The sequence below is a fragment of the Paroedura picta genome, chromosome 5, assembly GCF_049243985.1.
Source record: "Paroedura picta isolate Pp20150507F chromosome 5, Ppicta_v3.0, whole genome shotgun sequence".
NCBI classification, from domain to species: Eukaryota; Metazoa; Chordata; class Lepidosauria; order Squamata; family Gekkonidae; genus Paroedura; species Paroedura picta.
The window spans coordinates 82,439,601-82,462,567 of NC_135373.1; the positions used below are offsets into that span (position 1 = coordinate 82,439,601).

At 41.8% G+C, this 22,967-nt stretch overlaps 2 protein-coding genes across 2 annotated transcripts; one reads left to right on the forward strand and one right to left on the reverse strand.

The window, feature by feature from the left end:
• Positions 1-325: 325 nt before the first annotated feature.
• CCT2 (chaperonin containing TCP1 subunit 2) lies at positions 326-14,110 on the forward strand. Its single transcript, XM_077338781.1, has 16 exons — positions 326-462; positions 3,227-3,301; positions 3,425-3,490; positions 3,582-3,693; positions 4,153-4,229; positions 5,688-5,800; positions 6,630-6,832; positions 7,788-7,888; positions 8,362-8,489; positions 8,584-8,687; positions 9,466-9,585; positions 9,983-10,111; positions 10,203-10,306; positions 12,936-13,035; positions 13,483-13,624; positions 13,860-14,110. The coding sequence occupies exons 1-16, from the start codon at positions 460-462 to the stop codon at positions 13,888-13,890; spliced, it is 1,608 nt and encodes a 535-aa protein (XP_077194896.1). The 5' UTR covers positions 326-459; the 3' UTR covers positions 13,891-14,110.
• Positions 14,111-17,887: 3,777 nt separating this feature from the next.
• On the reverse strand, positions 17,888-20,112 carry LRRC10 (leucine rich repeat containing 10). The gene has a single exon (XM_077338786.1). The coding sequence runs from the start codon at positions 20,033-20,035 to the stop codon at positions 19,205-19,207; it is 831 nt and encodes a 276-aa protein (XP_077194901.1). The 5' UTR covers positions 20,036-20,112; the 3' UTR covers positions 17,888-19,204.
• Between the last annotated feature and the right edge of the window lie 2,855 nt (positions 20,113-22,967).

Genomic DNA, 22,967 nt, shown 5'->3' on the forward strand with positions numbered 1-22,967 from the left:
ATGCAGTTTGGCCATCAGTTATTATTCTGGGACAACTCCAGGCCCCACCTTGAGGTTGCTAAGACTTGTTTGATTTTTGCTGAAGCACACTAAGTAGAGCTACCTCTCTCAAGTTAGTGCAATAACATAACATATAACAAGTTATAAAACGCGAGGAACAGTATGGTGCGGATCGGGGCATTATACCTGAAAAAGTGGGTCCATGAAATCTGACACTGGATTGAAATGCCGGTCTTTAACGTACCACGAGACTTCTTTTAATTGTATCGAGGACCGGCTCCTTTAAGAAACTACATCTCCCAGCAGGCAACGCTTGATCGGTTCCTCCGGCGGGTAAGAGGCGCAGTCAGAAACGGTCATTTCCGGTGTTCGTTGAGAGTGGGCGCGCTGCCGTGAGACCGGGCACGAGGCTGTTGGAAAGGCCCGAGGAGAGGCTCCGAGATCGCCGCTGCCGTCGCCATGGTGAGTCAGGCGGAGGGGGCCAGGCCGGGCCTTCAGCAGTCTTGGGGCCCGATGCTTGTCTCCATTTTCGGGATGCGCGTGGCATGCCCAGGAACGGCCGAAGCTTCCAGAAGTCTTCGAATCGGGCAGTGGAGAAGGAGAAAGAGGCTGAGGGAGGAGTAGCGTAATGGCGCCGTCCACAAGCTGCTCTGACACACGCGAGGTGGCCGCCCTCGAACCTCCCCCGACTCCCCGTGAAGGCGTTTCTCCTGTTCCGCTGCTCGATCGTTCAGACTCCAGAGATCAGTTCCGCTGGAGAAAAGGGAGGCTGTGGCGGGTGGAGTCGACGGCCTTGTGCCCCACCGAGGTCTCTGTCCTCCCCAGGCTCCCTCCTGAATCCTCCAGGAGTTTCCCAACTTGGATCTGGCAGCCCTATCAACCATCAGGGTGTCTTGGGCCGCCTTCGGCTCTCTGCTGCTGCTTCTCGCATAATCTGGTAGCCCGTTAGTTTGTACAGCATTGCGGCTCAGCGGGTGCCCGGGGATTGTGAACTGACTTTAAGCAAGCCTCGGCTTAGCCTTTTGCACTGGGGCTAATATTGGCCTGCTTTACAGGGTTGTTGCAAAGATAAATATTAATGTATAAGTTACTTTCATCTATTGGTCTCTCTTGTTCCTCCCACTGTATACTTTTAAAGGATACTTATGTCTTCCTTGGTGAAGTGGATCTCAGAAACAGTCTGCACATTTAGTTCTGCTCATGGAATTGACAGTACAAGAAAAGATGTAACATTTAGGGAATTATTGAAGCCCTAAGGGAAAAAATGTTTAGAAATCAACCCTCCAAAATTATGGGGAAGTTTGAAATATCTCACCTAGTCTTATTTGGCTGCTTTAACAATGATGTTTATTTTTGTAAAAATTATTTATTGTCCACCTTTCTCTCAGAGACACAAAAGGCAGATTACACATAGCTTATAACTTGGCGTATAGAACTGTTAATTGACATTTAGAAGAAGAGAAGAAGAAGAGTTGGTTCTTATATGCCGCTTTTCCCTACCCAAAGGAGGCTCAAAGCGGCTTACAGTCGCCTTCCCATTCTTCTCCCCACAACAGACACCCTGTGGGGTGGGTGAGGCTGAGAGAGCGCTGATATCACTGCTCGGTCAGAACAGTTTTCTCAGTGCTGTGGCGAGCCCAAGGTCACCCAGCTGGTTGCATGTGGGGGAGAGCAGAATCAAACCTGGCATGCCAGATTAGAAGTCCACACTCCTAACCACTACACCAAACTGGCTCTTTTATGAGATTTTAAATTTTTATGAGATTTTAAAGAAAGCTAAGCTTTTAAATACTAAAATAGCAGGTACACTGTATACAAAATAGGAGTATACTTGTTGTTGTTAGGTACGAAGTCGTGTCCGACCCACTGCGACCCCATGGACTCCTTCAGGCCTTCCTGTCCTCTACCATTCCCCGGAGTCTATTTAAGCTTGCACCGACTGCTTCAGTGACTCCATCCAGCCTCCTCGTTCTCTGTCATCCCCTTCTTTTGCCCTCAATTGCTCCCAGCATGAGGCTCTTCTCCAGGGAGTCTAATGCTGGGAGCAATTGAGGGCAAAAGATGTATGATGTGTGTGGCCTATAAACTAAAATGGAGTATACTAAATTGTTGCATTCTGTGTTTCAACAAATTTCACTACTTTTTAAAGAAAAAATAGCAGGACTGAAAAACTTTTATAGGTTCTGAATGGGTAAACCTCTGCCTGAAGAAAGCATTTCACTCATTAAAAAAAATCATCAAAGTTTTTGCCCCCCCCAGCTGTATGCAAATTGACTGTAAATTCAAATTTCATATATTTGGACTAAACTACAAAACACATGGGTTCTCTGTACTATGGAAACAGTGGATCCAGCAGTCTGGGCATGGAGATGAAATGTGATTTGATAGCAAAATTGGAGTAAACCAATGCAAAAAATCCTGAGGATCCATATTTTTATGATGTGGTGGTGCCATGAATGGGTAGAGATGATACTTTTGTGAGGCAGTTGGTACCTGAGGATATGAATCCTGTATCCATGAGAAACCACACTTTGGATCCATGTTTTGTATCATGGCAGCACCATGAATTGATGGAGCCATTATTTTTGTGGTGCATCTGAAACGTGATTTGATGTTGAGTTTGAGGTGACCCAAAGCAAAAATAATGATACTCTGCAAAGCGGTGGATTTATGATGCTGGTGGCCTATAGACTAAAATGGGATCCAAAAAATGATGGTAACTGTTTTTTGCTTCAATGCAAAAATCATATGAATTCGTGATCATCCATTTAAATTTATCTAGATTTGCCTTTTATCCAGTTCTCTGTAGGTGAAGATCTTAAATATAAGAGTAAGTTTTGCAAGACAGGACAAAGATACTAGATTTGTGAGTTGGATCCAGTCAACTTTTCTACTCTTAAAAAGTGAGGAGGGCCAGAAAGGCTATGCTGGAAATCATAGCAGGGCAAAAGTTATGTGAGATGGAACAGTAGGAATGAAAGCACTGAAAAAGCTGGCTTGTATTCTGTTGTTACTTTAAGAGAAATGTAGGTATATATAAATTAAGATCATGTAATTCAGTCATACATTTGCCCCTGGTGAACCTGGTAAACTTAGTTGTATATTTAAGAATGCATCTAGGTAAACTGAATACAGTAGGCACTATAGAGTTCATGTAGCAATGATAGTGTGAAATGTATGATTCTTTATGCCATGGTAAATATTGCTGGGATTACCATTATTTCAGGCATCCATGTCCCTTGCACCTGTGAACATTTTCAAAGCTGGTGCTGATGAAGAGAGAGCAGAGACAGCCCGATTGGTAAGTTTAGCAATAAGTATAATTCTAGCATCAGTGACAGTAAGACCTAAAAACATTTCATTTTTAATAGGTGTAGCTTGATACCATTTTAGATACTTAACTTTTTGAATCTTCTTGTTCTAGTCATCTTTTGTTGGGGCTATTGCCATTGGAGACCTAGTTAAGAGCACTCTGGGGCCTAAAGGAATGGTAAGATATGTCTAAATACAATATATTGGCTGTTTCACTATTATCACTGTGAATCAAATCTTTAATAATCCCCTAAACTTGAATTGTACAGGACAAGATTCTTCTCAGTACTGGAAGAGAGGGCACAGTAACAGTAACTAATGATGGGGCAACCATCTTAAAATCTATTGGAGTTGACAATCCTGCTGCCAAGGTTTTAGTTGGTATGTTTGACAAAGTATATTATTCTGTTGTATATTCTGTTGCAGTGAGATAGATTTTTGTTTCTAATGAAACTAATTCTGATTATCTGAAGTTACCTGAGTCTGGTTGTGGCAGTTGACCCACTAAATCTTACTTTGACTCTGCACCAAAGGCAATTGATATTCTATGCCAAGAAAACCTGAGCATAATGAATATTGTCAACTTGTTTTGCATAATTACTTATTTATTTTATTTGCCTGATACCCATGGGAGGAGGGGGTTGACTGGGGGAAGGACCTGCCCAGGACATTTACAAAATAAAGCACAGTCTTTGCCAGTAGTTTGGCACTGTACCAGTCTAGAAAAGGTAAAGGAATTATGTTTCCCAGTTTCTGTATATAATATCTAGTAGTCTATGATACTACTAAATGTGTATAATATTTCAGTACTAAGCTAATAAGGTAACACTCTCCTTATAGATATGTCCAAGGTTCAGGATGATGAAGTCGGTGATGGGACAACTTCAGTAACTGTTCTAGCAGCTGAACTACTAAGGGTAACAAAATACTTTGTGATATTTTTGTCGTATCTTATATTAAGGACTTAACATGTAGTTATCAGCATGAAATTTTCCTAATATAGTGATACACTATACAATTTCAGTGATCTTAAACAGCAATATAACAGGAACAGGAATTTAGCTATGGCCCCTAGAGAGGTCAGACTGGTTCAGGCCATGGAGGGGATGTCTGAGGGGGACCTGTGCTTGGTCTCAGGCAGATGCCTGGTGGAGGAGCTCCCTTTTTCAGGCCCTGCGGAATTGTGGGAGTTTGGACGGGACCTTGATCTCTTCAGGGAGCTCATTCCACCAGGTGGGGGCCAGGACAGAAAAAGCTCAGGCCCTCGTTGAAGACCGACGTGCTTCTTTTGGTAATGGTCTCCTGACTTCTTCTGAGAGGCTGTTCCAAAAGAGTTGAGTCGTGTCATTAAAAAATCCATGATCAAGCCAAAGAACAGCAAGCAAGAAGCCAATGGCACATCAAGAGCATTCTGAGGGAAGATCATACACTTCATGTACAGATATGTATAGGGAAAGGCGATCCTTCAGGTGTGAATCCCAGGTTATGGAGGGCTTTAAAAAAGAGGATCTTGACTTAAAACTGGAACCAAATAGGTAATTAATGAAATGCATAGGGATTAATATGTTCATGGGTATAATATCTGTTCTACTATATATTTTTGGTAAGTCCTTGGAGGAGGAGCATGTCTCATGGCTTAAGTGCCACTCACTTAACATCCACTCAGGGTGGCTGATCTGTCCTTGAGTGCCTCCTCCTCCAACCAGCTTGCCTGTCTGTCCAGCAGCCAGCCAGTTGCCTTCCATCCCCTACCCCTGACCATCCCCTCCTCCTTCCACTTCCCTCTGAGGCTTGGAGGCTGCAGATCCCTGCTGCATGCGAACTGTCCCTGCCAGTGAGTTCCATAACAGCTGCCTGCAGCCTTTCCAGGTCCTGGGGGGAGGGGGAGGCTGTCGGCAGAGTTCTTTAACTCCACCCCCTTAATCTAGCTCCCATTGTATTCCTGAATGCAACGGGCTTGGCCCCTAGTATGTTCATAATGGGCTGTCCTATTCATGAGACTCGCTACTGCATTTTGCTTTACACAGGGCATTGATAATGTTAAAAAAATACATTAGATAAATATAGCTAGATTGGAGAGTCAAGGAAGAAGGATAGCTTTTTGGATGAAATATGACTAAGACATGGGTTTTTTTTTTATTTTTGTTTTTTGCCACATTGTCAACTTGTTTCTTAAGCAGCAAGGTGGAATCCAAGTACACCTGTAAACTCTTTATGTCTTCCGTGTCAAATGTGTAAATATGGATTTCTGTTTGTTATGGCATTTGAGCAGATAGTCTCACAAAACTGCATTTACTGGGAAATGATATGCACTTGTTGAACAAGCTGTAGGTATTTCATTTCAGACTTATTAAAGTAAACTGGATTGTTAATAGGAGGCAGAGTTACTGATTGCAAGAAAGATTCATCCTCAAATCATCATTTCTGGTTGGAGAGAAGCCACAAAAGCAGCAAGAGAAGCATTGGTGAGATCTGCAGTGGATCATAGGTTAGTGTCTCAGAGCGCATGAGCATATTTGTCTGCAGATGTTTTATATCTCTACCTGAGAGGCAAGCAGCATTAAAAGCTGAATACTGCTTACTTTCCTGAAAGTACTTAATGCAGGCTTGAAATAATAGTTTTTTGGGTGTTGAAGTTTGGTAGATAAAACATTACAAAATCTGCAGTAGACACCGGAGTGCTTCCTGTAGGAAGTCAACCAGCATTTTTGGTAAGATTATTATAAATTTCAAAAAGTTTGACATGTCAAAATTTGAACCTTTGGTGGGTGTGGTAGAAGGAAAGGGGGGGAAAGGTTTTGCTGATGGGCTTCTGGAAAGCCCAGTGTTTGAGAGCAGTGCTTTGTAATACATTTGTGTAGTTTAGTTGCCAGACTACAAACTGCATATATTAATGACTTCTTGCACTGCTTAGCAATATTGATTGCTGTTATCTGCCTAGCTACAAAAGTATTTTATGGCTGAACTTGGTCTCCCAGAAAAGGGCATGATACTGTTGTATTCTATGTATATCGCATAACTTATATTATTTTCTTTGCAATGTATGCAGTAATTTTATGAAGTCCTTCTGATGGGTTTGAGGACATTTAGCCTTTTAAGCATATGCAAGGTCAGTGTAGGAGAGGGGGGAGTGCATGCAAATTCTTACTGTTTCCAACATGAGCTCTTTGCAGCATGTTGAAAGTGCTGAAGCTTCTCCAAACTATGGGAATTGCTGGTTTGGTGACCCAGGTCTTGGAGCAGTTCAGACACCTTGCTATTAACGTGTAGAGGAGTGGCCACTTTTTAATAAAATGTGATCTTTTCTTGCTTTTCAGTGCTAACGAAGCCAGATTTCGACAGGATCTGATGAACATTGCAGAAACGACACTGTCTTCAAAACTTCTTACTCATCATAAAGAACACTTTGCTAAACTGGCAGTGGATGCAGTCCTTAGACTGAAGGGATCCGGGAACCTGGAAGCTATTCATGTCATCAAGAAGCTAGGAGGAAGTTTGATAGACTCATATTTGGATGAAGGTATCATTTCGCATATTAACCATTTCAGTGGATTACTTGTGAGAGCAAAAAGGCATTGATGGACATTTTGTCACTGCTTATTGTAGTAAAATAGTATGAGTGTATGAAGTTCCTTTATACAGACCACAACAAAAAGGAGAAAATATTTATTTATTTATTTATATTTATAATATATATATTATAAATATTTAAAATATATTTATATATCCTGACCCAAGTCAAGAACACCCCCCAAGGGTCAAAATAAGGAAAATATTAAACAGATATGTTAAATATATACCATTGGCTTCTTTACATACAGTGATATAATATGCTAACTATATATGCCACTAGGGACCTTAATCGATTCTGTGGACCAGAAGGCCAGATAGAATTCTTTGAGGCCTCTTGTGTTTCTAAAGCAGGCTCTGGTCTAGATGAGCACTTCCAGTGCCCAGTGAGTGTCCTATAGTAGCCAGCCTTTCTCCAAAGTATGCTGAGGCCTTCTGGTCCATAGAACTGATTAAGGTCCTTAGTGTCCTACATAGTTAATATATTATATTACTGTATATAAAGGGGCCAACTGTATGTTTAACATTTTCTGTATTTTATGAATGCTTCTTTATTTATGCCTCACCGATTAAGGCAGCAATGCTGAAATGCATCTGGTCAGTGGTGGAATTAGTATGAATGTACACTTAGCTGTGCTTAGCTGTATTCCTGTGTTCTGGTTATACCTTTGTTATCCATTTCTGATGAGTATGCTTTCCCGCTCTCTTACTGGGAGTTTTTTTTTCAAGACTATGTATTTTAAGTTCCTACAGTCTAAAACTAATTGATGTTGTATCAGGCAGTGTGTAAGAAGAAATTTCCTGTTTTTTTCTCTTCTAAGTGAACATTCTATAAGTAATTGCAAAATGGAAAGTCTGAAACTAATTTACTGAAAAGTAAATCTGCTTCTTCTCTGCCATTTCAGGTTTTCTGTTAGATAAAAAAATTGGAGTAAACCAGCCCAAAAGAATTGAAAATGCAAAGATACTTATTGCAAATACTGGCATGGATACTGATAAAATTAAGGTAAATTATATATATTTTTGGAGGGGAAATGCAAACACTTCAGTCTGCTACATTTTATCTGGCAGAATTGGGTATGTAAGTGCACCAAAAATTGCATTAAAAGTAATTTCGGGCCCACTTTTCCCACTGAATAAGCTCAAGAGAGCTTTATAATCAAGTAAAATATTTAAAATTCTGTACAAAATAATAGGTTAAATACTGTAAGAGGGAGAGGGGTTGTGGCTCGGTGGTAGAGCATCTGCTTGTCCTGCAGAAGGACGGCATCTCTAACTAATAGGGCTGGCAGTTGGTGATGAGACACAACCAGCAAACATTGCAGAGCTGCTTCTTATCTGAATAGACAATACTGACCTAGATGAACCATAGGCTTAATTCAGTAGGAGGCAGACGTATGTGTTCATGTGTTTTATTTTTGTAGTATGTGTGCATATTAAAAAAGAATAGTGAATATTGTTACCTGGTCTTGAATTTAGATATTTGGCTCCCGTGTGCGAGTGGATTCTACAGCAAAAGTGGCAGAAATAGAACAAGCTGAAAAAGAGAAAATGAAGGAGAAAGTTGAGCGCATTCTGAAGCATGGAATAAATTGTTTTATCAACAGGTTAGTGTGAGCTTGTGTAGAATCTTTCTGTAAAGAGAGAAAATTATTTGGCCTGCTTCCTGCCACATTTATGATGCATTCATTTTGATTGCAGGCAGTTGATCTATAACTACCCAGAACAACTGTTTGCTGCAGCAGGTGTTATGGCTATTGAACATGCAGATTTTGCTGGAGTTGAACGTTTGGCTCTTGTTACAGGTACAGTAAAAGTATTCAAGAATCGGTGTGGAACAAAATGTTGTTGGTTTTTGGCTTTGTATTTGCCGTCATTTCAAAGTGTTAAGTTGAGCAATTGCTACAATGGAAGTAGATGAAATGTCTGCAAAATTGAGATTTTTGAGTTTAAAGACTAAGGCAACAGTTTTCCTTCAATTTGTCTGTGAACTTGAAGGTACTGGGCTCTGTCCTAAGACTTAAAAGACATAGGTTTGAATCCAAAGAGCTGCAAACTCCACTCAAACAGTGTGGTTTTCCCATCTTTCCTAAGTGTGCAAAGCAATACAGTTGAGAGAACTGGTGGAAACTCTTCATGGATTGAAGCCATACTTTTTAATCATACAGAGCACAATTTCTTTCCTTCTTCTCTTAGCTGGAAATTCTTATAAAAATAACTTTAAGCTCCTTATGAAGCTGGCTAATGATACTTGCATTATCAGGTTGGACAGAGTCACTGTCAGTCTTGCATCTAGTTCTTACTGATTTACCTAACATTATTTCAGGGTAGATTCAAATGAGTAGCCGTATTGGTCTGAAATAGCACAATAAAATCAGAGTCGAGTAGCACCTTTAAGACCAACAAAAGTTTATTCAAGGCGTGAGCTTTTGAGTGCAAGCACTCTTCCTCAGACTATTATTTAATGGTGTTTGTTTTTAGCAATACACTGCAGTTTGGGAAGTGGGTTTTTATCCTACAGAGAATTTAGTTTTTAAAAGCTGCTTCATACTAGTCAATAGCTGTGTAAACTTACATTCACAGGTGGTGAAATTGCTTCAACTTTTGATCACCCAGAGCTGGTAAAGCTAGGGACCTGCAACCTTATTGAAGAAGTCATGATTGGTGAAGATAAACTTATTCATTTCTCTGGAGTTGCCATGGGTAGGTTGCACCCCCAGGGTGGCTTTATCCGAGGGAAAGAGGAAGGCTGAAAAGATCCCCTTCTATTCACAGTTCATCTTAACATACCCCCCCCTCCCCGTTAATTGTTAATTCTTGAAGTTCCACTTCTGCCAGTATAGGTGGCTCTGTTGTGTAGCCAGTGGCAGAAATATCTCAGAGTGCGGGGTAGACATGGGACTCTGTTACGTGATGGAGGAAATCTATCATCCATTTGGCAGAGTTTCCCATATTTTCAGGTGAAATGGGAAACCCAGTCATTGTGGGGCACCCACCAAGCTACGGGAATAACACTTGAGCTAGGTCATGGTAGATACTGGGACATAAAAATTCTGATCTATCTAGAACTAACTGCCGTTTGGTAATCTTGTCTCTTTAGGTGAAGCTTGTACTATTGTTCTACGTGGTGCAACACAGCAGATCATAGATGAGGCAGAAAGATCTTTACATGATGCGCTCTGTGTTCTTGCACAGACTGTAAAAGACACTAGAACGGTATATGGTGGAGGTGAATATTCAACCTTCTTTTAATGTTTGAAGGGAATGTAAATATTGTTAATTGTTCCTTGCTTGTTAACATTTCTGGTTTCTCCTTACAGGCTGCTCTGAGATGCTAATGGCTAATGCTGTCACAGCACTTGCAAACAGAACACCAGGCAAGGAGTCTGTGGCAATGGAGTCTTTTGCTAAGGCATTGAGAATGGTAGGTTAGTGTTCAGTTAATTAAGACTTCTGATCTGGCCAGCTGGGTTTGATTCCCCACTCCCCCACATGCAACCAGCTGGGTGACCTTGGGCTCCTCACAGCACTGATAAAGCTGTTCTGACCGAGCAGTAATATCAGGGCTCTCTCAACTTCACCTACATCACAGGGTGTCTGTTGTGGACTGTTTATGCACTGTGGGTTTCATGCTGGGCTGCAGGCTGGAGTTTTAGTCGTGGCAGGTTTCCCCACCTTTTCCTGCACTCACATGGGGGAGCATTTGGCCCGGTGCATCTCATCCGCCCCTGATTTGTGTTCCTGCATGGAAGGTGGGGCAGTGCAGTTCTCAGGGCATAAACGGTCATGGGGAAAGGAAAGGGAAGGCGAATGTAAGCCGCTTTGAGACTCCTTCGGGTAGAGAAAAGCGGCATATAAGAACCGACTCTTCTTCTAGATGGTTTACATAAATTTTCTCTTTCTGCTACATTTATTGCAAATGGATTATTGATATTGTTTTCACACTCCCAAGCTTGTAGTTCAAATACTCATGTGTAGTACTCTATGGGAGCAGGAAGAATATCGTGCCTGGAGTCCATGAGGTCTTAAGCCAGTGTTCCTTTATACAGGTCGCTGTATTTATCAGTCCAAACCCCTGAAGGTGTGGTGCACTTCACCCACCTCAGGGTTACATTATATTACATATAGTAGAACAGCCACAACACTACAACCTGCCTCTCCCTTCTGCCTGCTTCTAATCCGGCAGCCCTCCTCCCCTTTCCCCTTCCTCCCTTGTTTTTATAGCCCAGTCTCACACCTGGCATTTGAATTAAGGTCAGCCCTCTTTTCCGTGCCTTGCCTCAAAACACCAGGGTCCAGAGAGCCATTGTTGTTCTACACAGGCTTGTTCACAACCTCCACACTCTGAGCAAAATGGTGTACAAACAGCACAAAATATAAAAAATGACCAAAGATTTAAAAAGTAGACTAGGGACCCTGAGTTGGTGTCCACCAGAGCAGTGGTCCCCAACCTTTATTAGGCTGGGGACCGGCAGGGCATCGGGTCGCGCCCGCAGGGACCGCGCCCGCGCGGGCCACGCCCATGCTTCGGGCCGCGCCCGCGGATCGGGCTGCGCCCGCGAGCCGCACCCGGCCGCACCCGCGAGCCACGCCCGCGGATCGGGCCGAGCGGGCGTGGCCTGCACGGGCGCGGCCCGGCCCTGATTCTCTCTCCCCGCCCTGCCGCAGTAAGTAGCTTCCCGGGCCGCAAGCTTGCGGCCTGGGAAGTTTTTTACTGCGGGGGGGGGGGCGGGGAGAGGGAGCCGCGGCCCGGCGCCATGGCCTTTGCGGCCCGGCGCCGGGCCGCAGCCCGCAGGTTGGGGACCACTGCACCAGAGGACTCTCTGTCACGCTAAGGTGGTGGGCTATGCTCTGGCTTAGCAGGAGAGAGAAAAACTCTCAGCCTGGATGTTTTAGGCTTACAGCCAACTTCCCTCATTTTCCCGTTTTTCTGTAAAATGTGGCATTTTGACAAACACAGCACTAATTACAGTCTGGATCTGCAGAGGCAGTAGCAGCAAAGGAATAGGAACAAATTTTTTTTTGCATAGTTGACACAATTTGAGAGAGTAGAATAAATTTTCTTTGTAAAACAATATTCGAAATAATAAATATGAAAAAGCACTTATATGCATGGAAATACAGTAGTAGCACTGTAAAGATATTAACATGAGAAGGCAGTATGGACGTGGTGTCCTGATCTCTGCTGCCGCCGCCATTGAAGTGACTTTCCATGACCAAGGCTCCAATAGGAAAGAGGCAATTTTGCTTACAGTTGGCCTCTCACTGACAGTAGTGTTATTTACCTAAGTGAACAGAATTGGAAACATGCTGTGTTGCCATTCAGACATAGCAGACAAAACCCTATTCCTGACAAGTACAACCTTAGTTTGTTGCTGTGCTTTTTTGCATGTTCCCTGCCTCCTTACTGGTTTCAGAAGATTAAATCAAGATATACAAATTCTGGTTTGAGTGAATGCTTTATAAATTATGGGGTGTTAAGTCATGCTGTCTGCATGAGCAAGTGGAGGGAGGGAACAAGTGAGCATGGCAACTACAGGTGCAAAAACAGAACACCCACCCCTAGTATGGCATTCGTATTCAGTAAATATTCAAGAATGCTGAAATATGTTTGCTCAATTATAGCTTATGGGGACCATTATACTCAATGGTCCTCATAGGCTATAATGGAGAATCCATCTGGAGTCCCTCTAAAATTTAAACGTCCTTTGCAAGCCATGGTGGCCGGAGTGAACTCTGAAGGCATTTAAAAGGGACTGAGAGGTAGCAAAAACAATTATGCAGCTGAATTAATACTTGTGGTGGTGTATTCAACTTGGATTACCTGAATACACATCTCAAATGGCAGCAAACCAGTAATGGCTAAATGAGTTTTTCTGTGATACCTGAGATACATATTTAGGAGAAGGACTGTGACTCAGTAGAAGCTTTGCTTTGCATGCAGAGAAAACCCAGTAGGTCTGAAAATGTGTATTATATGGAGAAAGGCGTGTAAAATTAAAAGCAGACCACATTCCTTCCGAAATGCCCTAATCGCCTTTTTAATTTATTAGCTCCCAACCATCATAGCTGATAACGCTGGCTATGACAGTGCAGATCTGGTTGCCCAGCTTCGAGCTGCTCACATGGAAGGAAAAACTACCTATGGACTTGGTGAGACCTTTATAGTTTCTGTACTGAAATTTATACTTATGTGTTACTGATCTTGCTAGGCAAAAAAAAAAAAAAAAAAAAATTGCGATGCAAGGTATTCTTTTCAATGACAGCAGTAAAAATTGCTCAGAATCCAGACTTTCTGATTGACTTGGATTCCATTAAATACTAAACCCCCAAAGAACTTATGCAGGTCTTTTAAAAGAGATAAAGGACATGTTCATGAATTACTTAATTTGATTCTGCTAACGTTATCTCTGGAGCGTTTATTTTATTTCTTAAATTTGCATTCTCCCCCGTCTTGAGACATGTAGTACTTCTGTAAGGACAAACCTGATTTATGTGGCAAGTTAGAGAATGCTAAATGAGGAGATACAAAGCCATTCTGCATTTCTAATTTGTAAAGGTTATTATCATTATTATCATTATTATTATTATATCTTGAAGACATGAAGAAGGGTGCTATCGCAGACATGGGAACCCTGGGAGTAATTGAAAGTTTTCAAGTGAAACGGCAAGTGTTGCTGAGTGCTGCAGAAGCAGCAGAAGTGATCCTCCGTGTGGATGACATCATCAAAGCAGCCCCAAGGTACAGTGTGAATTAATGCCCTTAAACTTTAGCAGAAAAAAGATTGCTTTATCAGCTATCTGACTGGAAGTCTTATAACTGTGTAGATGTTTGTGAAATGACTTTATGATTTTGCACTTGGTGTTTCCAGGTAAGATATGCTCAGAATGTAAATTCTCACATTTGAGAATTTTAGCAAGTACATGAAATACAGTTTTCTCCTTCAACATCCAAATATTAAATTCTTGTTTTTCAGGAAACGTGCACCAGATCGTTACCCATGTTAAGTATTTTGCTGTTGACAGCCATATGAACCAGAACATTGCAAAGTGCACCAGACCATTACTTGTGTTACTTTTGTGGAATAAAGAGTCAGTATATCTAGTAGTGGCATGTGATTATTCTTTTGTTGATTTAATTTATATTATTTCAAAGTAATCCACTTCAATTGTAAAACATCAATATCCTCCATTCATTTAGTACTCTGTAATAAAAAATTCAAATAAATTGTTGTGTTTTTTTCTAGAAGTGGCTAGAATTTAGATAATTGAAGTACTGAATCTGAGGAAGATGCCCATACAATTTGGTCATACAAATACTGTTTACTTCTAATGGCTAAAAGTGCATAAATGATGGGCTGCACTTTTAAAGCTTAGAAGTGTTGTGTAAATAGATAAAGTACTATGAAGGGTTAAGTCTTCACAGAAACAGAGAACCTTGTGACAGTCTTCTCCAAGAGATCTGATTGGTTAGCATTAGCTGAGGAGAGAAAGATTTCTGAACTGAATGCTGAGGACAACTTAGCCTGATTTTAGTCCTAGCTGAGAAGAGTTGAGTACTAACAGTTTTGGAATTCAGCTCTGACTGAGAGCAGTTTTAACACAGACAAGCTAACTAGAGAAAAGGTGACAAGGAAGTTTGGGAAGTAGGCAGACTCCCATCTGGGCCAAAGAAAGGCTTCTAGTGCAGCCTTTTTTGACATTTTGACTGTGGTGGAGCACCTGAAATAATTTTTCAGATTTTGAGGAGCTGTGGATGTGATGGGCTGGCTACGCACCTTTCGCCCTCCATTCACTCACTCTCCCTCCCTTTATTACTACTATGACATGTCTGCCTCATGTAGACTAGAAACTAGGACCTAAGAAGACATTCTAGACCACAATCCTACTATGCCACAACTGACTCCCCCCCCCCTTGGTTTTTACCACCATGGCTTACCCACTGAGATCTGTGTGAAGGTGGCCATGGCAGGAGATGGGAAGAAGGAGGTAGGGAAAACGGGCGAGTTCTCCTGCCAGCACTCCCTTGACTAGGCCAGAGTGCCCCAGTTCCTTCCGTCCCTCTGTGATGCCACCGCCCAACAATGCCATGGCTTGGTTAGCCACAAGGCTGGTCAGTGTGTAATGCTGAGGGTGGGGTGGTTGAGTGAAGAAAAGCAGGAGGTGAGTTCATTAAAATAGGCAGGGAAAGTCCACCATCTCCCGCCCCCCCCTGCTTCTTTGGATTCCTGGTTGGGAATTCCTGTTACAGTGAGAAGAGAATTTCCTTACCTAGTCAAACAGGGAGAGTTTGACCAACCAGTGGAGAGATTCCTGGTCTGCTGTTAACCTTAATAAGTTAAAAACTCAAGATGAGTACTGGTGCTTCAAGAGAGAAGGGGTTTGGATACTGGAAATAGTGCACCAGCCTTCTGGAACCAAAGGAGTTAGAGAATATTGAAAGAAAGTATACTAAGGTGTTTGGGGAAAACACTGGAACAAAAGCCTTTCAACATAAAATTAAAGTCACTGAAAAGCTTAAGAAACTCTCATTAACCTGAAACATAAGAATTAAAGTTTGTACTTACCTCAGAAATTTCAGTCTCTGATTTCACCTGACTTTTCCTCTCTATATTGAATAAAATATTTTGTTATTTTTAAATTTCAAAATGCCTCAAGTGCCATTTAAGTCCTTTAAGATAAAGGGGACTCGCATTCTTTTCCTTCGGGTTCCTTGGCTGAGCTAACAGCTAAAATATTGTACTTTCTTTCTTTCTTTCTTTCTTTCTTTCTTTCTTTATTTATTTATTTATTTATTTATTTATTTATCATACTTCTATACCGCCCTCCCCGGAGGCTCAGGGCGGTTTACATTATAACAGAAAACAATACATAAAACATTCTGTAGAACATATATAACTGATAACTAATAATTGTAACCAAATAACAACACAGTACAACAGTAAACAATATAGTAATACAATCAGGTCCAGGGCTTATTGATGGGATTCTGAGGGGGGGGGAGCAGGGGCCCTTGGTCGCTGATTGATTACGTCTGGTCTCGGCCAAATGCCTTGTGGAGGAGCTCCTTTTTGCAGGCCCTGCGGAACTGTTTAAGCTCCGTCAGGGCCCTGATCTCCTCTGGGAGCTCATTCCACCAGGTGGGGACCAGAACAGAGAATGCTCTGGCCCTGGTCGAGACCTGGCGGACTTCTTTAGGGACAAGGTGGGACAGCAAGAGTTTTTCAGCAATGGTTTAATCATTAAAGGGAAAGAAAAACAGGTAAAATCTTGCCTCTAAGCGGAATGGAAGGGGCTGTCATAGCATCATTGCAATTACGGTAATATAAGTCACTATATATTTTTTAAAAATTTAATTACCATGAGCAGACACTGATTGGAATCTTGATCACTTGCTGTTGTGGCTGAGGTGAACAAGTGTTTAAAGATTCCACAATATGTTTTCTTATAATTTCCTTGAGAGGTAGTCCTATGAATGTTGCAACAAAATTTATAGGAACTTTTAGTACCTAAATATTGATGAATGAGTAGTGGTATTGGTGCTTGTAGGGTACACTCAACTGTCAGCTCTGATCCCATCAGATCTTGGAAGCTAAGCAGGGTTGAACCTGGCTAGGATTTGGATGGGAGAGTTCCCTAGGTGCCATGACATGGAGGTAGGTAATGGCAAACCATTTCCAAATATCCCTTGCCTGGATGATGGACAGTCCTCTGATCTGGCTACACTACATACCATGCAATAAATTGTTATCTGTCCTGAGCTGACTAGGGGAGGGTGAGATAGAAATAAAGTATAGTCAACTGTCAGATATTGCCTTAGTTTTTCACTGAACTTTGAGAGTAGCTTCTGAATCTAACAGGTTTTATATAATAGAGAAGGACCAAATCACAGGGAATTCAGGGGAAACAATTTGAGATCTCAAGCCCAAGAACTCATCAAAGCACAGATTTTTACTATTTTGCTGTGGGAAGTATTGAGTTAAATGTCAAAACACATTTTATTGAGGACATAGAAATACTACCCACTATCCCCAATTCTCCCATGTTTTCTGGTTAAGGGGGAAACACTAACCAAATTACAAAGATGATCTGACTCTGATAGTCACAAGAGAAAAATATTACTTAAATAGAACATCTTACGTGATATATTCATGTAGGTACATTTAACATTGCAAATAGATTAACTTCAAATATTAACTTGCTACAGCTCCCTGCCAGGTAAAAGGGAATAAAGTTCCGGGGGGGGGGGGGGAACCACAGAAAGCAATCAATGGCTAAAGAGGCTCAGCATCTAACTGATGAGAGGGGTGGAGCCAATTGTCAAGTCTACCTGAGCAAGAGTCTTTAATAATAGCAGTGTATTATAGCTTTTTGCCATCATAAATCCCAGAAAATAGAATGGTGATACTGTAACTGGCAACCCATACTTGGCCTTCGTAGTTTTGCAAATCTTATTTGTATGTTTAGAGCAGACTTTCAATCTTTTGACCATGGAGGACGTCCTGAAATATATTTTTAGGCTTCAAGAACCCCTGGAAGTGATGTCAGCAGGCCATGCCTCCTTGCCACATCCCCCGAAAGTGGCATAGCCATCTGCACCCGTCATCCTTCTTCCACTCCCTCCCCCCACCTTTACTACTGCCCTTTACTACTACTACTACTACTACTACTATAGGAGCTTTACCTCATGCAGCCCAGAAAGAGGGGCAGGAGCTGAGAAGTCAGCCCGGACCCCCCCTATACCATGCCACAGCTGACTCCCCACCCCATTTGATTTTTACACCCATGGCCTACCTATCAAGCCCTCTGGGTGGAGGCAGCCAGTTCCCTGGCCAAGTCCATTTAGGCAGGAGGAGAAAGACCCCTTCTGGAGCTCTTGTGGATTCCCCAAGCGTTCATGGACCTCTGGGTGAGAATTCCTGGTTTAGAGGAATATCATGAAATGTACAATTCTGCAGAAATATGGCTAAGACAAATGAACAATTCAGATCTAGAATCAGTGAAGATCTTTTCTACATAAGTTTTTACTTATAATTTTTGGTTTTTGATTCATTCTTTGAATCAATTTAGGTAAAACAAATTACATGACTTATTCATGATAGTACTACTTCAGAGTGCAAAATGAGGACTCACCTGATGGAACTTTTACACAAAGAAAAAAAGGTGACTACTAGTGGTTAGTATAACAATAATACTAGTTTGTCAGGCTACCTTCATATTTAATTTTTGTATAAAATGCTGCTGTTACTAAATGTATATATTTGATATTAAAATTATAATATTTACATGAAGTTCAGAATTATGTGGCATTGCTGTGCTAAATACTTAAAAATTACCTTAAAATTATAGTATAATTTGTTCTAAGGACATACTTCATAAATTAATATCTTTGGAAGCCTATGACAGAAATTTATATCAAGGCTGCTTGTAGTCAAAGGGGAAGATACTTTTGGAAACGGGTAGGGAAACAACAGGCACTGGCTGTTCCTTTTAAGCCAAATATCCAAAGAAGTGGCTGTACACTTTTTAAAAAGGGCACTGCCACTGGTGTGTTAGTAAACAAACCCTAAAGTAACAGCCAATTCTCTTTCAATAAACAGAAAAAAGGAGGCATTTTGTTTTTCACTGGTATGTTACCAAAGGGAAAGAAAAAATACTGCAAATCATCTTGCCATACATGGCCATATATATACAATGCAATTATAATTGTTATACTTGTATAAATAGACACTAACAATATTTTGATTTCCTACTGCTTGATTTCCATCATCATTTTCCAAAACAAATTTGGTGAAGGTGCTGGAAAGAAACCTTTGACCCCTTCCACTTGCAGACCAACATTTCCTTGCGGAAGGAAGCAGTTGAGAAACCACTTTAAGGCTGCAATTTAGATGCCTTAACTAAGCTTTTTGTAGCATTTTTTTTAAAACAGTGTCCTCAAAACACTTCTAGGCAGTTCCTAAAATCACATCACTACAACTTCAATTTTCAACTGGGCTCCTAATTATCCAGGATGGATTTATTTTGCTTGACGCTTCATTTGTTGTGTACTTGCTTTACTGCTCCTGATATTTTTTCTTCAAAGGAGATTCTGTGCATATTTATGGAGGGCTAGTCAAGTTGAAAGGTATATTTTTAAAAATCCTAGGCAGTTGCTGCAATTACTTGCCTGTGCACACTTTTCAGAAATGTGAATTCGTGCAAAAAATCATGGTCTCTAGTAACAAAGCCACACCTAACTGAGCAGTTCTCAGGCCCATTTTTGATGCTCAGCTGTTCTCTCTGTTGAAGGCTGCCGGTGCAGCAATCTTGAAGAAGCTCATTAATCAGACAGAGACAGTTTGCAGGGCAGAGGCAGAAGTGAAGTGATATCCTCAGGTTCTTTACCCTGGTCCAGACCAGATCTTTTCCTAGGCTCTGGGCTCTCTTCAGACCACCTTCCTACCCTATGCACCCCCTTAGCCACTTTGGGTGCATTTCTGCAAGGGTTATGATCGTAGATTACCAGCTTCAACCCGCTGAGCTGTTTGAGACTGGGGAAGTAGCGGATGGCATTGCGGTCCACATCAATAACTTCTAAAAAGGGCATGTGGAGCAGCACAGGTGGGAAATCAGCCAGAAGGTTACTTGAGAGCCAGATAGTGCGAAGTTCCTGCAGGTACCGAAGCTGTCCAGGGAGGGAGCGTAGTGCATTGGATCCAGCGTGCAAGGTCTTGAGGTGCCTCAGTTCACACACCACATTGGGCAGATGATGCAGGCAGTTGGACTCAATCCAAAGGGTCTTGAGGTTCTGCAGAAGGTGGAGCTCCATAGGTAGATCCCAAAGTTTGTTGTTTCCCAGATAAAGAATACACAGTTGCTTCAGGCTGCACACAACTAAGGGCAGCGTTTCAAAGTTGTTGAAATCCAGTGCAAGGATCTGGAGGCTCCGAAGCTGTTCTAGTTCAGGGGGTAAATAGTTCAGATTGTTGTCACTCAGGTACAGCTTGACCAGCTCCCTAAAAGAACAAACACACAAGGGAAATCGCCTCAGTTGCCTGCTGCTCAGGTCCAACATCTTATCAATTGGCATCTCTTCAAGGTCCCCTAGAAGGTATTTCTGACAGTCATCAGAAGGAATAAAAGCAACAGCTGCTCTGAAAACATTGCCCATCCTGAAAGCACCACAATATTAAATGGGCTGCTGCTACAAGAATAAATCTTGTGGACTGCGGAAACGGTCTTTTTAAAACTCTGTGGGCTGTTCTGGCAACTTACTCCATCCTGCTATAATATATACTCTGTCTACATAGCAACAATCATTAATCTCAAGAGCCCTGAAATGTTCTGATAAGTGAAGGAGTGTCAGCTGATGAGAAGTACAGAGCTGACTTTGGGACTGCTCACAAACATCAAGGAAGCAAAAACATCCTTATGAAGTTCTAAAACTCCCCTATGGTCCCCCCCCCCCCAAAAGAAAGGCCCGACTTAAGGCATCAAGAGTTCATTCAGCCATGTATTTGGCAATATTCGGCATGCCATCTCGTACAACAAGTGCATATTTATGACCAATAACATGCAGAACTTGAAATGAGAATGTCCTTGCTTATTTATTTATTTAGATTTATATACCGCCCATTTCTTTGCAGCTCTGGGCAATTAGATGGGTTATAGACAGACAGGGGAGAGGCCAAAGATGGTCATTAATGGGAGAGGCCAGAGATGGTCATTAATACACACACAATCCTAATATATATAATCAGCCTCATAGAAGGGTGGAGTAGCAAAGCAAGGGCACTGATAAATAGAAAAAAGGCATAGCAAAAAGCTTGACACAGAGATGGGGGAGGGAAACCAGTGGCATTGTTGGTAGATGGAGCAGTAAAGCAAGTGACAGAGGGTCCCCAAATGGAAACCGGCTAATTTTAATTACTAAAAGTGCCCATATGTCCATGAGGGGAAATCAATGTTTCTCAAGCCATGGTGGCATAAATCCTTTTTAATATTAGTTTTTCATATTAACACTTGTAGCCAACAAACATTAGCTAGCTAGCCTATGGCTGATCCTGTGACAGGAAAAACTAGAGGTTGCATGGGAGTACAAGACCTGAGAAGGTCCCAAAAGCACCCAATTGCTGGCAGCAGTGAGGAAGGAAAGGAGGAGGCGGCTGGTGGCTGGGGAAGGTCCCTGTCTTCCAGCCAGGGCAACCCCCCCCCCAGCCAACCCCACAGCTGTCTGATGACAGAGCCAAGCAGGCTTCAGGACTGGCCTTGCTTCTTGGTGGATTGTGTTCCCTCATTCCACTGGAGGCTGGAGATGTTCCTCCGGGATGCAGATGACAATGAAAGCATTGGTTGGTGTAAAGTAAAGGATTTTACTTTTATTGGACCATCTCTCGCTATCACAGTAATTAGGTAAAATATAATCAGTGGCCTGATTACTCTTACATTGGTAAGTAGAACCACTTACAAATTAAACAGAATAAAGATTAAGAGCACAAAATAAAATAGATTTGTGTAGTTGGATGAGGTTTCAATACCTAATATATCTGTGTAACTTTAAAATGGATATATACAAGTTCCTGGGCAAGATCAGGCACATTTGGCAAACAGAATTTGTCTTTCCTGTATGTGGAATATGGATTTTATGGGATATAATTTTCCCTTATGCTTCTCATAATTCTCTGTAAATCAAATTTCCCCACCTACCAAAGATCTTCAGTCCTAAAAACTCTGCTGAACAATGACATGTGATGGTGAGGAGAGGAACATGGTTCACAGTTTAATCATTAATCTAGTTTATCAAAATAAGGTAATATGACCTGAGATTGCTTTATGCCATGTTGCCAGAGTATTTTTGAGCTGAGTTAATGAGATCCAAGAATTAAACAATGTCCCAGAATATCTTCTGACAACAATACCAATAAGAACTAGTGACAAGCAGTATTTCTCTTCTGGGATGTTATCATAATTTGTCCCTCTTTCCATCAGTGAGCCCAGCCTTTCCAGAACTGGTATTCACTGAGCTGAAAGCATGTCATGGGAAGTGACACAACATCACAGCCACATTATGTCATGTGACAGAAAACAAGAACAGCCAGAGACAGGACTATAAACTGAGGACTCTATTCTACAGATAAAAGGAACAAGCCAACAGAGCTAAGTTTAGAGATACTCCCACTCCCAAAACATCTCCCTTGTTCTTGCTCCCTGCCACATCATTATCCTTTGTCCACCAGTCCTCATCTAAGCTTGTGGTGCTGACAAAACATATTTCAGAACAGAACTAGTGGATGTAGACATATCCTTAAAAAAAAAAGAAAAGGAAAATGATATTGACACACCAACATTGGATGTTGAACAGGGAACAGCTTACTAAAGAAGAGGTGCTTATGATAACTGAGTTTAGGAAGACAGAACAAATTAAGCATGTCTGATGCTCAGGACACCATTATGTCTACTGGAAGAAGAAGCTGCCAAAAAGAACAGAGTCAACAAAGGAGACAATAGCAGATCTGCATTCTTTCTAACACTTGCTATCTACCAGCTTCCAAGTGGCACCTGGGGATCCCCTGGAATTAGAGCTCATCTCTAGATTAATGTCCCTGGAGAAAATGGATGCTTTGAAGATGAACTTGGTGGCATTGGACCCCAAGAGGTCCCTGTCTTCCCGAGGCGTCATCCCCAAATCTCCAGAGGTTTCCCAACCTGGATCTGGCAACCTACCCCACCCATACCCTGCTGGGAGCTGGGGGGTACCTGGCAACCCCATACCTGGGGTAACCTCCAATTGCTGGTCTTTCCTTCTTTTCTCTGACATGCTGCTTCCCAGCATCCTAGCTAGGCTAATACAGTGGAACAGATATAATACAGATGTTTGAAACTTGGTCTCACATTGGATGATGCTGGCATTCTAAGGGAACAAGATTAAATCATTATAAGGAATGTTGTCTCTTTGGATATCTGCCTTCTGCTCTTGGAAAGAGAAAAATGGCTCATGAGTATGATGTATATTTGCATTTTTGTGTGCATATATGAAGAAAGAGATGTATACTTCACTGCAGGTCTCCATCTCCCCCTTTTGTTATATGTTCTAATGGGTTGCA

What these genes read in the sequence shown, in the direction of transcription:
- LRRC10 (XM_077338786.1), bottom strand. Translation starts at nt 20,035, where the DNA reads ATGGGCAATGTTTTCAGAGCAGCTGTTGCTTTTATTCCTTCTGATGAC.
- CCT2 (XM_077338781.1), top strand. An exon ending in ACGTTTGGCTCTTGTTACAG is followed by an intron (nt 8,688 to 9,465) that starts GTACAGTAAAAG and finishes TTACATTCACAG; the next exon opens with GTGGTGAAATTGCTTCAACT. An exon ending in TTGCTAAGGCATTGAGAATG is followed by an intron (nt 10,307 to 12,935) that starts GTAGGTTAGTGT and finishes TTAATTTATTAG; the next exon opens with CTCCCAACCATCATAGCTGA.